Below are 12,760 nucleotides of genomic sequence, written 5' to 3'. Positions count from 1 at the left end.
ATTACATCAAATTCCTCTTTCCTTACTATTTACAATTTAAATAAAAAAATCATGACCTATCATTCCTTGACCAGACAATTCCATATTTTTCCAAGATGTCACAGCATTTCATGTTATTACAACAGATTCTGCTACAAATGGGTAACCCGGTATTTTGTTTTCCGGCTGGCTGCCTAAGCAGAACTTGCATACCACTGCTGTCTCCTCCTCAGTTCCAGTACAAAAAAGTCCATGAATGAACCCTGCTAGTGCGCACGTATAACAGGAAAGCACAATTTCCCATACAAGAAATGACAGGCTTGTCACAGAAATAAAATAGTCTCGTCGTGGAACTCAGAGGTTCCTCCCATATAAGTTAGAAAAAGTTCCTGTTGAAAACAGAGGTTATTTTACATAGAACATGGTCATACTGTGTCACAGAGTACCTGGAGCTTCAGGCAGCAGAGGATACACAACTGTATCTGCAGGTAAAATCTAAAACAAACTACATTCCAGTATCATGGATCTTTCCCAAGATGCAAGAGACAAAATAATTTTTCAATTAATGCTGAAATTCTCTTCCTATTGAAGTATTCTGAATTGTTTTAAATGCTTTCAAATCATACAAGAACATAACTCTTTGGTGAGATAAACAGAATGCAGTCATATTGCCCCAATTCCCCATTTTCCTTGTTTGGGGACATTGAGAATTATATTTGAGATTTGTGTTGAAATCCAAGTTAAGTTGTAAGTAATGGTGAAAAAAAAGGATCATAGGTTTAAATCTCCTTCTAGAGCTATTACTAAGGTATGCTGTTTCTTATAAAGTTCAATTCAAGTAATGTACCCATCTATACATTACTGTATCAAACAGCTTCCTTCAGCCCACGCTGAACACAGATATTTTTTTTCCCCATTAACTCTGAATAGTGCAACTTTATAATTACTTTGTGTCTGTCCCAATAGTCTCAGTAAAAACAAAAATTTGATTACTTTTTTTTTTTTTCTTTTTTTACCTTGAGATCACGGTACACAATCTTCCCAGAATGCAGATAGTCCAGGGCAGAGACAATTTCTGCACCATAGAAGCGTGTGCGGTCCTCTGAGAACACCCGCTCTCTCGACAAATGGAAAAACAGCTGCAGGGTAAACAGCAGGGACAGGATTGTAATAATTACTGATTTAGTGGGGGAAATTAACACAAACATAAAACACCTCTCATCACCATATTGTGATGATAGATAGTGTACTCTCAGTGGACACTCAGCACTCTTAGACAGCAGCTGGCTTATCTTTTCCAGGTTTCCAAAGGGAGAAAGCGAGCTGTTAAATCAGCGTTTTAATCAATATACCAATCTTGTTTAAGGCATTCTGCTTGCTACTCATTTAACCTTCAGTTACCAGAGGAAAAAAAAAAAAAAAAAGTATGCAGCAGCATCATTCTCTACTTCTCCCTCCACCACTTCCTCAGATTTTTACTTTAAGCCACTGAGAAATACCAGGAAAATACCCAGGTTCTGGTTCCGCCTTAAGCTTTTCAGTAATTTAGTAACTTTCCTCTGAACTGAAGAAAGATTAGTCCTTCAGTAGACTTTGACTGACCAGGTGAACTGGCATTTTACAAAAACAGTATATTCATACTGCTAGCAATATCACAGTCACTAGAAAAGGCAAACCAAAAACTGCTTAGGGCTCATAAAGACAAATCCATGTATTTGGTGTATTTCTTTGCTGCAATGTAAACATTTCTTGGTGGGGGTGGTGTCTAAGTAACAGTATTTTGCAGACACTTTTTCAACTGAAGTCTTCCAGTGAAAAATATTAGTCATTACATATTGCCAGTAACTTCAGCTGCAATGAAAAAGCATGAGGTGAAGTTTTGTAAGGTTGTCAGCATCTTATTGAATGAAACATCACTCTCAGAACCTGGAACAACACCTAAAAAACCAGAATTTGGCTATTTAATTCAAATGCTCTCTAAAATAGCTAGGCTTATTTACTGTGTTAAGAAAGCTTGGGAAAGTCCTCAAGCAAAGATGTTTCTGTATTTTGCTTAAGACCAAACGGGCCGCCTGCCTTACTCCTTCAAGTTATGATGTTTTTGGTTTTACCACAAGAGCTAACAACAACAAAACAGAAATACAGACAATGTGATCATTTATAAATTAGACAAGGAAATCTATAACAACAATGTGGCATTTTTATTTTCACTGCTAAAAACATCAAGTAGATAAGAATTCTGAAATGGACAGGCAGGTACAAAAAAAAAAAAACCCAAAACCAACTAACTGAAAACCCAGTAATGTGCTTAATCTGTCATTACCACCTCCTGCTTTACACCTGTAGAAAATCTACACTGCTCACATGGCACAGAACAGTGTAAAAATTACTGCAGCTATTTTCAGTGTGTGGACTTTTCAAAATGTAATTAAAAAATAAACAACTAAAGTCAACTTCTTTCCTGGCAGTTGTACTTCAAAAAATGTGTATTACTTTCTTCTGAACCTAAACAAACTTCTCACTAAACTGAGCCTTTTGGCAACACATATTTGTATAAGCAGAGACTTCACAGAAAATAGAAACTGCAGTACGATTTAAAGAGAAGATTTCATTTTTGTTCATTGTATTTGCATTCCCCTTTCAATTTCTTTTTGAATTCTCAAGACATCCTGTATAAAAGTGGGATACCTGCATGATGAGGAAGATGACTATTTTGTAGGCATTTCAATTGCTCCTGCTGTGCATTTCCCTGTTTAAGCACCAATCCCTGGTGGTGACATCAGTCCTCCCTGTAATAACATGCTTTCCATACTGATGACTGCCTAATGGCCAACGCAAATCCAAGACCCATACAGACTAAAAAACTAAGTCTGTCTTCATTAAATGCCTCACATACTATAAAATTTGGAAAAGAATAAATACATTTCTCAATTTGTGGGGTCTTTTCCACACCTTTTTTTTTTTCCCAAGATTTAAATAGGAAACAAACACCCCTAAGCAGATCTTCATTCAAATAAAGCAAAAATCAAAATTTATGTAATTCATGCTTTTGTGTGTTTTGTGATCTTTTTCATAAATCATGAGCTAACGACACTCATTTTTAAGACTTCCATTTGTTTTGATGGACTCAAAGTAATTCGAAATAAAGGCCAGCTTTCAGTCACCTTTTAGCGTGTACAAACAGGAAGCACATTCCAAAAATTTATAACGTCCAGTTATCCCTACATCCATATCTACGCAAAACAACTACTGCAATTTTCTGTATGAGACTAATTCAGTAGCTGAGCAGCAAAGTCTTAGAAAATTCTAAAACCTCAGGATACTTGTCAACCACAGATGTATTAGTTTCAGTAAAAAAATGTGTGCTCACTTGAATCTGAGAGTGGATACATGTTAACATAACAAAAGTTTATTTTATGTTATATTTATTAAATATTCTTGATATGCCTTCCAAATACTAACTTCAAAGTAAAATGACCAGCTAGAAACAACTAGCAACAGTTCTGTCTGCCAGAGAGAATACAAGCTCCCAAGTAGTCAGTTTATTTTAACATTATATATGATACTACAATCACTCTTCATAAGCATTCTTCATACTATTATAGCACCTACCAGAGCTGTCATCAAGCCATACATGCTAGTTTTGAATGAAGAATGTACATTTAGATATAGAAATGCATGTTAAAAGTGGTTCATACACTAAAGCAAACTTTAAATTTCTAATAGAAAAAGCTAATTCTGTGAGATTACAGCATTATTTTCAGCTAATCATTTAGTTGGTTCACTATTTTGGAATAATTACAGCACCAGGCTCTATTTACAATTGTCAAAACATGAAGATTAGATTTATTAAGTCAGAGAAGGAAAAGAAGAAATCTGAGGGAAGGTTATGAAAAAAAGCTTCCAGCATTTGTACTATTTATTGACTTACAGTTATTAAATATGTGCTATAAAGTCACTGGAATTGCAATAGAAACAGCTTTGGCACAAAGAGAGCCATTTCGCACATAACATTTTTGATGGCATACATGAGGGTGCTATAGTTACAGTGAGGATTTGAGCTATAAATTTCCTGGTGTGTCTTTATTTAAAAACTGAACAATGTTGCCATGGGGTTTTTTCCTAATAAAACATTTTAATGGAAAAATTTTAACAAGTAAAAACAAAGATCAAACATAGAAGCATATTCAACTGCAGATGCAAGTATATCAAAGCTACAATCTTATATCAATCGACATGTTAAACTTCTACACATGCTACTGACCTATTTAGCATGTTGAAAGTTGGATGATTTGCTTTTGCTGTTGTATATGATTGGGTTTGCTCAGCTCCGCAGTTACATACATTTTACATTTGACTGTTGATTTGACTCTTTTGCAAAGCATTTGCAGTAACAGCTTTGAAATTTTGAATTATTTGTTTATTGTTTCAGACTTCATACTGCTTCTAGGCACATTCTATACCCATAGAAATATAGCACCCTTATCTTCAACTATCATAATTTTATGCTAAGGAACATGCTCTCATTTACTTTGAGCTTAGGAAAACAAATCAGGATGCAACGAAGACAAAAATGACAAACCTTACAACAATATTCAGTTATTTTTCATTACGTAGGCTGTAAATCCTCTGTCTTTTTTTCTAGACAGTAATAGCACTTGTTCAATTACAATAAACCATTTACTTCTCTCTTGCTTAATGACTTGAACTAAGAGCTGTGTAAAAAAAAAAAAAAACCAAAAAAAAAACGCCAAGTGGAGCAGATTCAGAATTCTGGTGTGGAGAAACCATCTGAACAAATTTTGGAGTCCAATTTTATTATACAGGTAATTACCAATTAAGTTTGTTACAAAGTACAAAATTTGGAATTATCCTGAAAGTGCAAAGCAAGAAAGTTAACTTATTAGTCAGCTGAATCTGTGTGCTCTTCAGAGTAATGTATGCTAATAGATATCATTCATAAAGCTTTTCAACCTTTAAAACAAAATACTGGAAATAAAAAATGGGAAACATACTGCAAAAGTATTCCCCAACAATAAAGAGTCATTCTCAGAATACCATTTTTTATACCACAGTTTATACCATTCTGTGTGGCCTTGAAGTTGGCGGAACACTGTAATGTACTACTAACATACTGCAATCACATAATACTCAAAATTACATGAGTTAAAACAGGAAGAGTATGCAAATCAATACTAGCAGGAAAACAATCAATACAGCCTTACACATTTTTTTCAAAATGTTAATAGGACAAGGACAGCAAGAAATGTACAAAAATGAAGGGATTGTCTTTTCTTTAAAGTAGGCTCGTGTTTGCCTATAAGCACTGATAGTTTTGCTTATTTAAAAATATTTACAAGAATATTCTATATTTTGAACCAAAGTAAAGAACACAGTTTATCATGCAATACTGCATGGACTTTTTTATCACACACTCACAAAATATGGCATTTCAAAGTCTTGATAATGGAATTTGGTCATCTAAACTAAGCCAGATGAGTATTTTTTTCCTAAAATCAAATTTCAATGTCTTAATGTTACTTTAACGTAAATCCTTATTTTGGATTAATGAATCACAATGTAATTAAAGTAATCGCAATGTTAGAAGTATCCTTCTAGCTCTCCAGTGCAACATAGTTTATAATCCACAGACATTTCATCCACAGAGTCCAACACTAACACTAAAATGTTAAGCTTTCAGCCCACAACAGATTTCAAGACTGGGCCCTTAAGCAGCATAAAATTAAAAAGTTGTCAATATAAGAAAAACATATTCAATATTTCTATCTCAATAGTTTGTTTGAAAAAATTCTCTAATGTTTTGTTTTAATAGATTTAGCTAAAGGTTTTTTTTAAAGGAAGTCAAAAGAGAATTCGAAACAGTCATACTTTGTACATCATAAAAAAGCACACACATAGACCAGTAAAACTGATGCAGTAATATTTTCATTAGAAGACGTTCCCTCATTTACTGAGCCTAACTCATTTGAAGTTACATAGGTAAAGTTAGACCAAAAAAAATTGCTACTATTCTGGTGGGATATTAAATTCAACACGGATCTAGATTTTTAACAGGTATAGAAGATTCTTGTTTAGGATCATTTTAACACAATTTCTTCTCCTCCAGAATGAAATTCAGGGACCTCTTCTTTGACTGTTCTCCTTCCTAACCATAGGAAGAGGAACTGAAGATTCCTAGTACTGACTACACTTTTTATTACTCTAGTAAGGCACAAGCCTAAATTGCGGCATTTTCTTGCTTTCACGTGGGTGAGAATCAAGAATACAGACACAAATTTCAGGAACTGCTTCATTCAGAGGACTGTTTGGGTAATGTGCTCCTGAAAGAAATAATCCATGAAAATTCCCAAGCAATTGACTCAGGCACAACTGTTTAACTAAAAAGAAATCTTTAATCTAAAGGAATTTTAAACAGAAACGCATTGACGGTAGTACAGCTCTGGAAAGAATCAAAAGCAACTTGGTACTGCTACAGTAAGTTTCCCACTGGAAGGGTATAATTAAAAGATGAGTTTTCAACAACTTCAACAGTGAGAAACCACTAAGAAAATGAAACTTCTCTGGAACACAGAGAGAACAGTAGAGGGAAGCAGCAAAAGAAAAAAGTTTGTGTACCATATAGGAGATACGCTCACAAACGGCTAAAAGGCTGGCTAAACTTTGTGCAACTTACTTTCAGTAGTTCTGAGTTAATAACAAGGCTATTTTTACAAATATGAAGTCCTTTGTACTTCTTAGCAGACAGTGACTAAAGTCTGAAATTCACAGGAAAACTTGGTAAGATTAAAGATTTTCCTATTAAAAAGGACAGTTTATCCACCTTACTATTCCCGACCTCTAGTCAAAGAGAAGCACATAAACAAACCAAGAGAGTTTCTTCAAAGAAAACTGACTATTCTGAAAGGCCATTATTTCCCACTGTGGCAAAAATTTATGGTTAGCTTCACTGAATTAGGGAACCATCAGCAAAGGACATGAGCAACAATGACAGACAAAAGCATCATACCTGGAAAAAAGTGACCTACTCTTGGAAAAGTACATTGTAGTTATTCAAATCCCAAGAAGCAAAAGCAGGCTGCCACCAAGAAACCCATGACACAAGATGTTTTCAGCAGTTGCCACCATCCAATGCAGAGGAATGCAAGATACAAGCCTAATCAAAACACAGTGTCAGACTATCCTCAATCATAAAAAAGGAGTCAAAAACATTCTCTGGGGCCCCGGCTCTGCATTCAAATAGGACAGAAAGGTATCTTTCAAAAAGATGAGTATCTAAATGATAGGCTGATGATAAAATCACACTTTTAAAGTGCATCCATGAGATTACAGGAATGCAATAAAGGAAGAGACAGACAAAACTATGAAGAATTAGCTGGTTTATAAGGGATTACTTTTAAAACTCATTGTAGATAGCCCTGACTTAATACTGGTGACATTCAATGTCAAATAAACCAGCTGAGTCTCCAAGAGAAGGGTGTTATCCCATTACTGCTGAGGGAGATTTTTGTGTCTAGATCAACTAGACAAAACAGTTCAATGCCTGTGATGTTCAAGACCAGGTTTACATACATTGGGTCAAACAAGCCATCCTCCCACATGAGAGCCCGACAGCACCACGTTTAGCCACGGCTGGTAGAGGATGGCCATCGACGAGTGAGGATGTACATGGGCCTCAGACTGGGCCCAGAAACTGCCAGAGCAATGGATTCAAGACAGGCGCTCTGGGGATGCTCAGGCATTAGGAGTATAGTTGAAGACAGTTTTATTGCAGGAGAACACAGCAAAAGGATAATGCAAAACATGCTATCATGCTGCAGCAATTCCTGAATGAAGAAACAGTTTTCTAATTAAAAAAAAAAAAAGCTATTTTAAACAGTCCTTTAATGTTACTATGCAGCATATAGTAGACAAAATAAGGAAAAACCCCTAGTTCATGTTGTTATGAGATACAGACTGAATAGCAAACAGCACCCAAAACGTAGATAAAAACCCTCTTCTTAGATTGCAATTCTCTTTAACTCCATTTGACAGGTATAGCTTTTGATATTCCATTCTTCAGTAAACAGCTAGAAGACAGCAACAGCTTAAAGGCGAACAACACTTTAAGAAGTTTAGCACTTAAGTTGAAATTTCCAGAGTATACAGCAAGTGAAGGGGACAGAACTAAAGAAAAATATGAATACTCTCTTCTTATAGGTGTTTGCAATGGCTATAGCAAAGAACAGAGCACATATTTCACATTAGAAAAAAAACAAGACTAGTCAACATTACTTTTGCGTGTGTGCACTAGATTATGTCTGTTTGATGCCAGAACATGCCATAATATGCTTGAAGAAAAAAAAAAATAAGCACACCATTTGTAATTATTTCTCTACCACGAAATGATCTTTCACAATACAAGTCTAATTTTTCAAGAATAGGAACTACTTTTGACAGCACAGTTATAAAACACATTGCATTTTTTTTTAAATAAAAGTTTTAAAAATTAAAAAAAAAAAAACCTTCAAAGATACTAGAAAGCAAAAAAAGGCAAGAAAAATTATATACTTTAAAGTGTAACCCAGTGACAGCATTACCACTGCGAGTGTAGAACATGTTTTTAAACTTACCTCTCCTCCATTAACATACTCCATCACAAAACACAAACGATCCTTTGTCTGGAAGGAATATTTCAAGGACTTGCAAAGAAAACAGCAAAACCAAACAAATTATCATCTTGTATTAAGCCAATTTCTTGCACTTAAACTGTAATAAAATTTAATTTTATCCTCTTAAGCAGACAATTCTGACTTGGTAAGAACTTTCAGAGTAATTAAAAGTGTAACTTCCTATCTGGAGCCTGAGGTGAATTAACCTTCATGTCTTCCCTCAATCTCTGCTACACGGCCATTGATATGAAAACATACATTTGTTATAATAAAACACTAAATAGTTACTAAAATATACAATTTGATACTGCATTCTCACTGCCATACATGGTACCAGCTACTCTCACTCAGCATATTTTATGATGTCCACTTCCACAATGCCTATGAAAACAGTGATCACCATATTCTTTTTAATTTCTCCCAAATGAAATCTTAAAAGTGATCTTAAACTCCCGCCTGCTATTGTTTCCAAAGCAAGGATCCTCTAGTTCCACATACTATGCAATGTTAAAAACAGAGTGCCAAATGAATATATTTATTTACGTATCATTTTAAAATTGTAACAAATGTTATAATCTTAATTAAAATTTTTGATTTATCAGTCTTGATTTGATTTTGCTTGGAAAAATGGTATCGAAAATCTACAGATGCAGGCTTGGCCTAAAAGAAATGAAATGCAGTAGAACTACATGTAACAAAATCATGAAAAGACTCATGTCAATTAAACACTGCCAAGTATCCTTAAAATACTTGTTTAATAATATCAGAAAGATACAAAGATACAACTGCAGTAACATTGTTGCAAAATGTGATTGGAATTGACTCTACTCGCGCTTATCTTTACACTCTAATTTAAGAAACTTTCGGGGATCTCATTTCTCTTGACTGATTTTCCAAGAATATTTTGGCCAAGCAATGTAAATACAGTCTTTTGCTTTCTAAACAGTTTATTTATGATTTTCCAAATACAAAAGCTTCCATGTTATACTCTGATATTTTAAAACAAAAAAGAAAATATTTTTTTTCCTGTCTTAAGATACATGTTAATTATCTTTTGAAATCAATGAAAAGATTTTCTAATATATATTCAAAGGAGAGGAATCAGAATTACTTCTACAGAAGACAGTTGTAAAATTAAAACTATTAATCATAATTTGTCATGAATCTCAAAATTTTCATCTTCAATATTTTCTTTTGATTAATTATTAATCATATGAAGACAAAGATATTGAAGTAGTGGAGCTTGAATTTTGTTGCTCCATGGGTTACTTATGTTGAACAAATAGTTATTTTTATCATTTTATTGAATTATTAATTAAGTTTTCTTGGTAAAAATTACTTACTTGACAGTACATTAAATCAATTACTTTTACGAAAAACTTGTTCATATACAAAAACTGCACAACAGCTACATTCTACAATTAAATTTGTTTTCAGTCCAGTTAAACTTTGCAAAACTTTTAGAAACTTTATTTCTGAACTCTTAAATACATACTCTGATAAAGGATATCATAAGCACCAGATAGCTACTGCTTCTTTACAAATCTTCATGAGAAAGACTTCAAAATTTGTTTGTAAATTATGTTCATAATGGAATACCCATCGTGTTGAAAATTACCTGCTAATGTAATTAAAACAAATTCCTAATACTTACTGTTAAAAAAGGGTGTCTGGTGTTTTTCAATACTCTGCTTTCTGTAAGCGTATGAGCCACTTCATCCTGAGGAATAAAGAGTAGAAGTAGGTCTGAATTAAGATGTTAAATTGTTATTAATTACGAGGAAAAGGTCAGCACTTTCGGAAAGAGAAAGCTACAGTACAGTTTTGGAAAACTAATGAACCTGAAAGAAACATGAAAAACAGTTCATGTATTTTGAGAAAATATTTTGAAGTAAATTTAAGTTTGGCAAAAAAAAACAATTTAACATATTTTATTTGATGTTTCTTATTTTCTTGCTTTAAAATTAAGTCTTTATATCCAATGCAGGGAAAGAAGAAATTATAATATTGGATTTGATAGTTTAAAAATACAGTCATCACAGCTTTGCAGTTCTGGTATGAATCATCCGAACAACATACCTACAGAGAGATCGAATCAATTCGCAAGAAATGGGCACAAGTAGTAACTGACAGGCAACTATAAAACCTAGTCTAATCTAGCCTAGCGTTGAGTAAAGCCAGTTTTTATGCTTTTAAACATTTGCTTGGTTTGGCATTTGTTTTGTTTTTCTTTCAAACCCTGTAGCCATACAGACGCCCCTCCCTTACCCGCCTGGGCCGGCCTCTTTCCCCAGGGACACAGACCTCGCCCGTGGGAGGTGTCCACACAACCCCCACCCTATTTCCAGCCAAGTTTTGAGAAAGGGTCAATTCGGAGGCAGACAGCGACACTCTCCTGTCTGTGAGCCTGAACGGTGAAGATTAAAAATGAGCCCTGTGCCAAAAAAGAGAGAGACACAAACTAAGACGGCCTCCGTGGGTGCCTGTGCCCCGGGAGGCTCAACCACCCTTGTCCCTGCGCCCTCCACAGCCCGGGCCCTCTCTCCATCCCCCGGGGTGGCTGCCAGGCAGGGGGCACACCGGAGCTGAGAAGCAGCCTGGAGGGGTGACAGCGAGGCCCCATGGGCAGGGCTATGGCCCCTTACGCCACCACGTTTGCAGAGCAAGGGCCATGCAGGGGCGAGGGTGGCGGGAAGAGGGCTCAGCCTGCGCTACAACGGCAAGCAGCTCCCGAGGACTAGGGAGAAAAGCAGGGCACTTGGGAGGCTCATATTATGAATACACAGCCATTTTACACAACTCCGCATGTAATATATGCTGTGAATCCCTGCACTCCAGATTGCCAGGGGCTGGACCAAACACCCAAGAGCCACCAGGCTGGTTTAGTCGTTTCTGTAGCACTAAGCTACTGCCGAGTATTATATTGCACAGAATTGAAGACTAACTTAGTGCAACTCCAACTTCAACCACAATCCTGCAGAAGTATATATTTAGTCAGAGTATCCTTTATTATTGGTACAAATAATACCAATACAGCGTTATTGTACTACACATGCTTATCAGACTATGTTGTGAAGATAAGGTATTATTAAACTTAAAAGTAAACACAGACGTCAGGAGTTTTAAATTAGACTTTAAAAATTGTCAAAATAGAAAGTTAAACAACAACAATAATAGAATTAGCAGTAATACATTATGATGTCATTTAGCTGAATAGCAGTGAAACAGTGAGTGTATACGCTACCACCACATACTGGGGGAAAACCAAAAAACACTTCAAGGAGAAAAGCAAGCCTAAAGGTTTTATTTATTTATAAACCTCAGTGGTTCACCAGATATGAGGCATAAAAAGGTGGCAATGGCCAGTTTTCCTGGCATTGCCTCAGAAGTTTGTAATACTGGTAGCAATTTTCTGGTAAGTGTAATTCTAATCTGTCACGAAAATTTAGGATCAACAGATTTAGTCTGAACTGGGCAGATGCTATACTTCTAGACACAGCTGTCAGTGCACCACTTTTCTGCTTCATATTATGCTAATTGTCACAGGTATGACCTTCTATAGTGTGTATTATATCACATCATAGGCTGAGTTGAGATATATATGTAAACCCCAGTAGTTCCCATTCATGTTCAGTTTTTACAAATACTGGTACTGTTAGCCTCAAGCATTCGAAAATCTCAGTCAGATCCATACCTCTCAGAAACTTCTTTACTTAATAATTTGGATTCTTTTTAATTGTGTCTCATGGTGATAAGAGCACATAAGTTTCTTGCTCTCAACTTGCTCTGCGCAAGTGGGATTCAAAATTTTAGAATTGCCAGAAACTAATCTCAGATTAGATGATCTTCAAGTTTAAACTCAGTAAAATTATGACTAAGCACAAGAGCTAGTCACTAAACTAATCAAGCTTAAGTGAGTGGACAATGCCTGTTTAAACCACTTCTTCAGACATCGCTTCAGACTTGTCTTGTTCCTCAAAAACTGAAGAAACAAAATTGTTAGTCCCATGTACAGCAATCTTATCTAACATAGCAGGAACAGACCACAGGCCCATTAATTTAATTGTATTTATCTAAACAAATCTGCAGTTAACTTAGAAAAAATTTTGAGG

General features: G+C 35.3%; 1 protein-coding gene across 1 annotated transcript in view; it reads right to left on the bottom strand.

Moving 5' to 3' along the window:
* AKT3 (AKT serine/threonine kinase 3) overlaps positions 1-12,760 on the bottom strand; it is a 122,920-nt gene that overhangs the window by 36,263 nt on the left and 73,897 nt on the right. The window contains exons 8-10 of the mRNA XM_086460941.1: positions 10,303-10,368; positions 8,610-8,678; positions 996-1,118 (exon numbers count right to left, since the gene is read on the bottom strand). Coding sequence (XP_086317067.1) covers positions 996-1,118; positions 8,610-8,678; positions 10,303-10,368 — 258 coding nt within the window. The remainder of the gene's footprint in view (positions 1-995; positions 1,119-8,609; positions 8,679-10,302; positions 10,369-12,760) is intronic.

The sequence above is a fragment of the Leptosomus discolor genome, chromosome 2 (genome assembly GCF_034619465.1).
Source record: "Leptosomus discolor isolate bLepDis1 chromosome 2, bLepDis1.hap2, whole genome shotgun sequence".
Taxonomy (NCBI): domain Eukaryota; kingdom Metazoa; phylum Chordata; class Aves; order Leptosomiformes; family Leptosomidae; genus Leptosomus; species Leptosomus discolor.
This window is presented reverse-complemented; position numbering and strand designations above follow the sequence as displayed.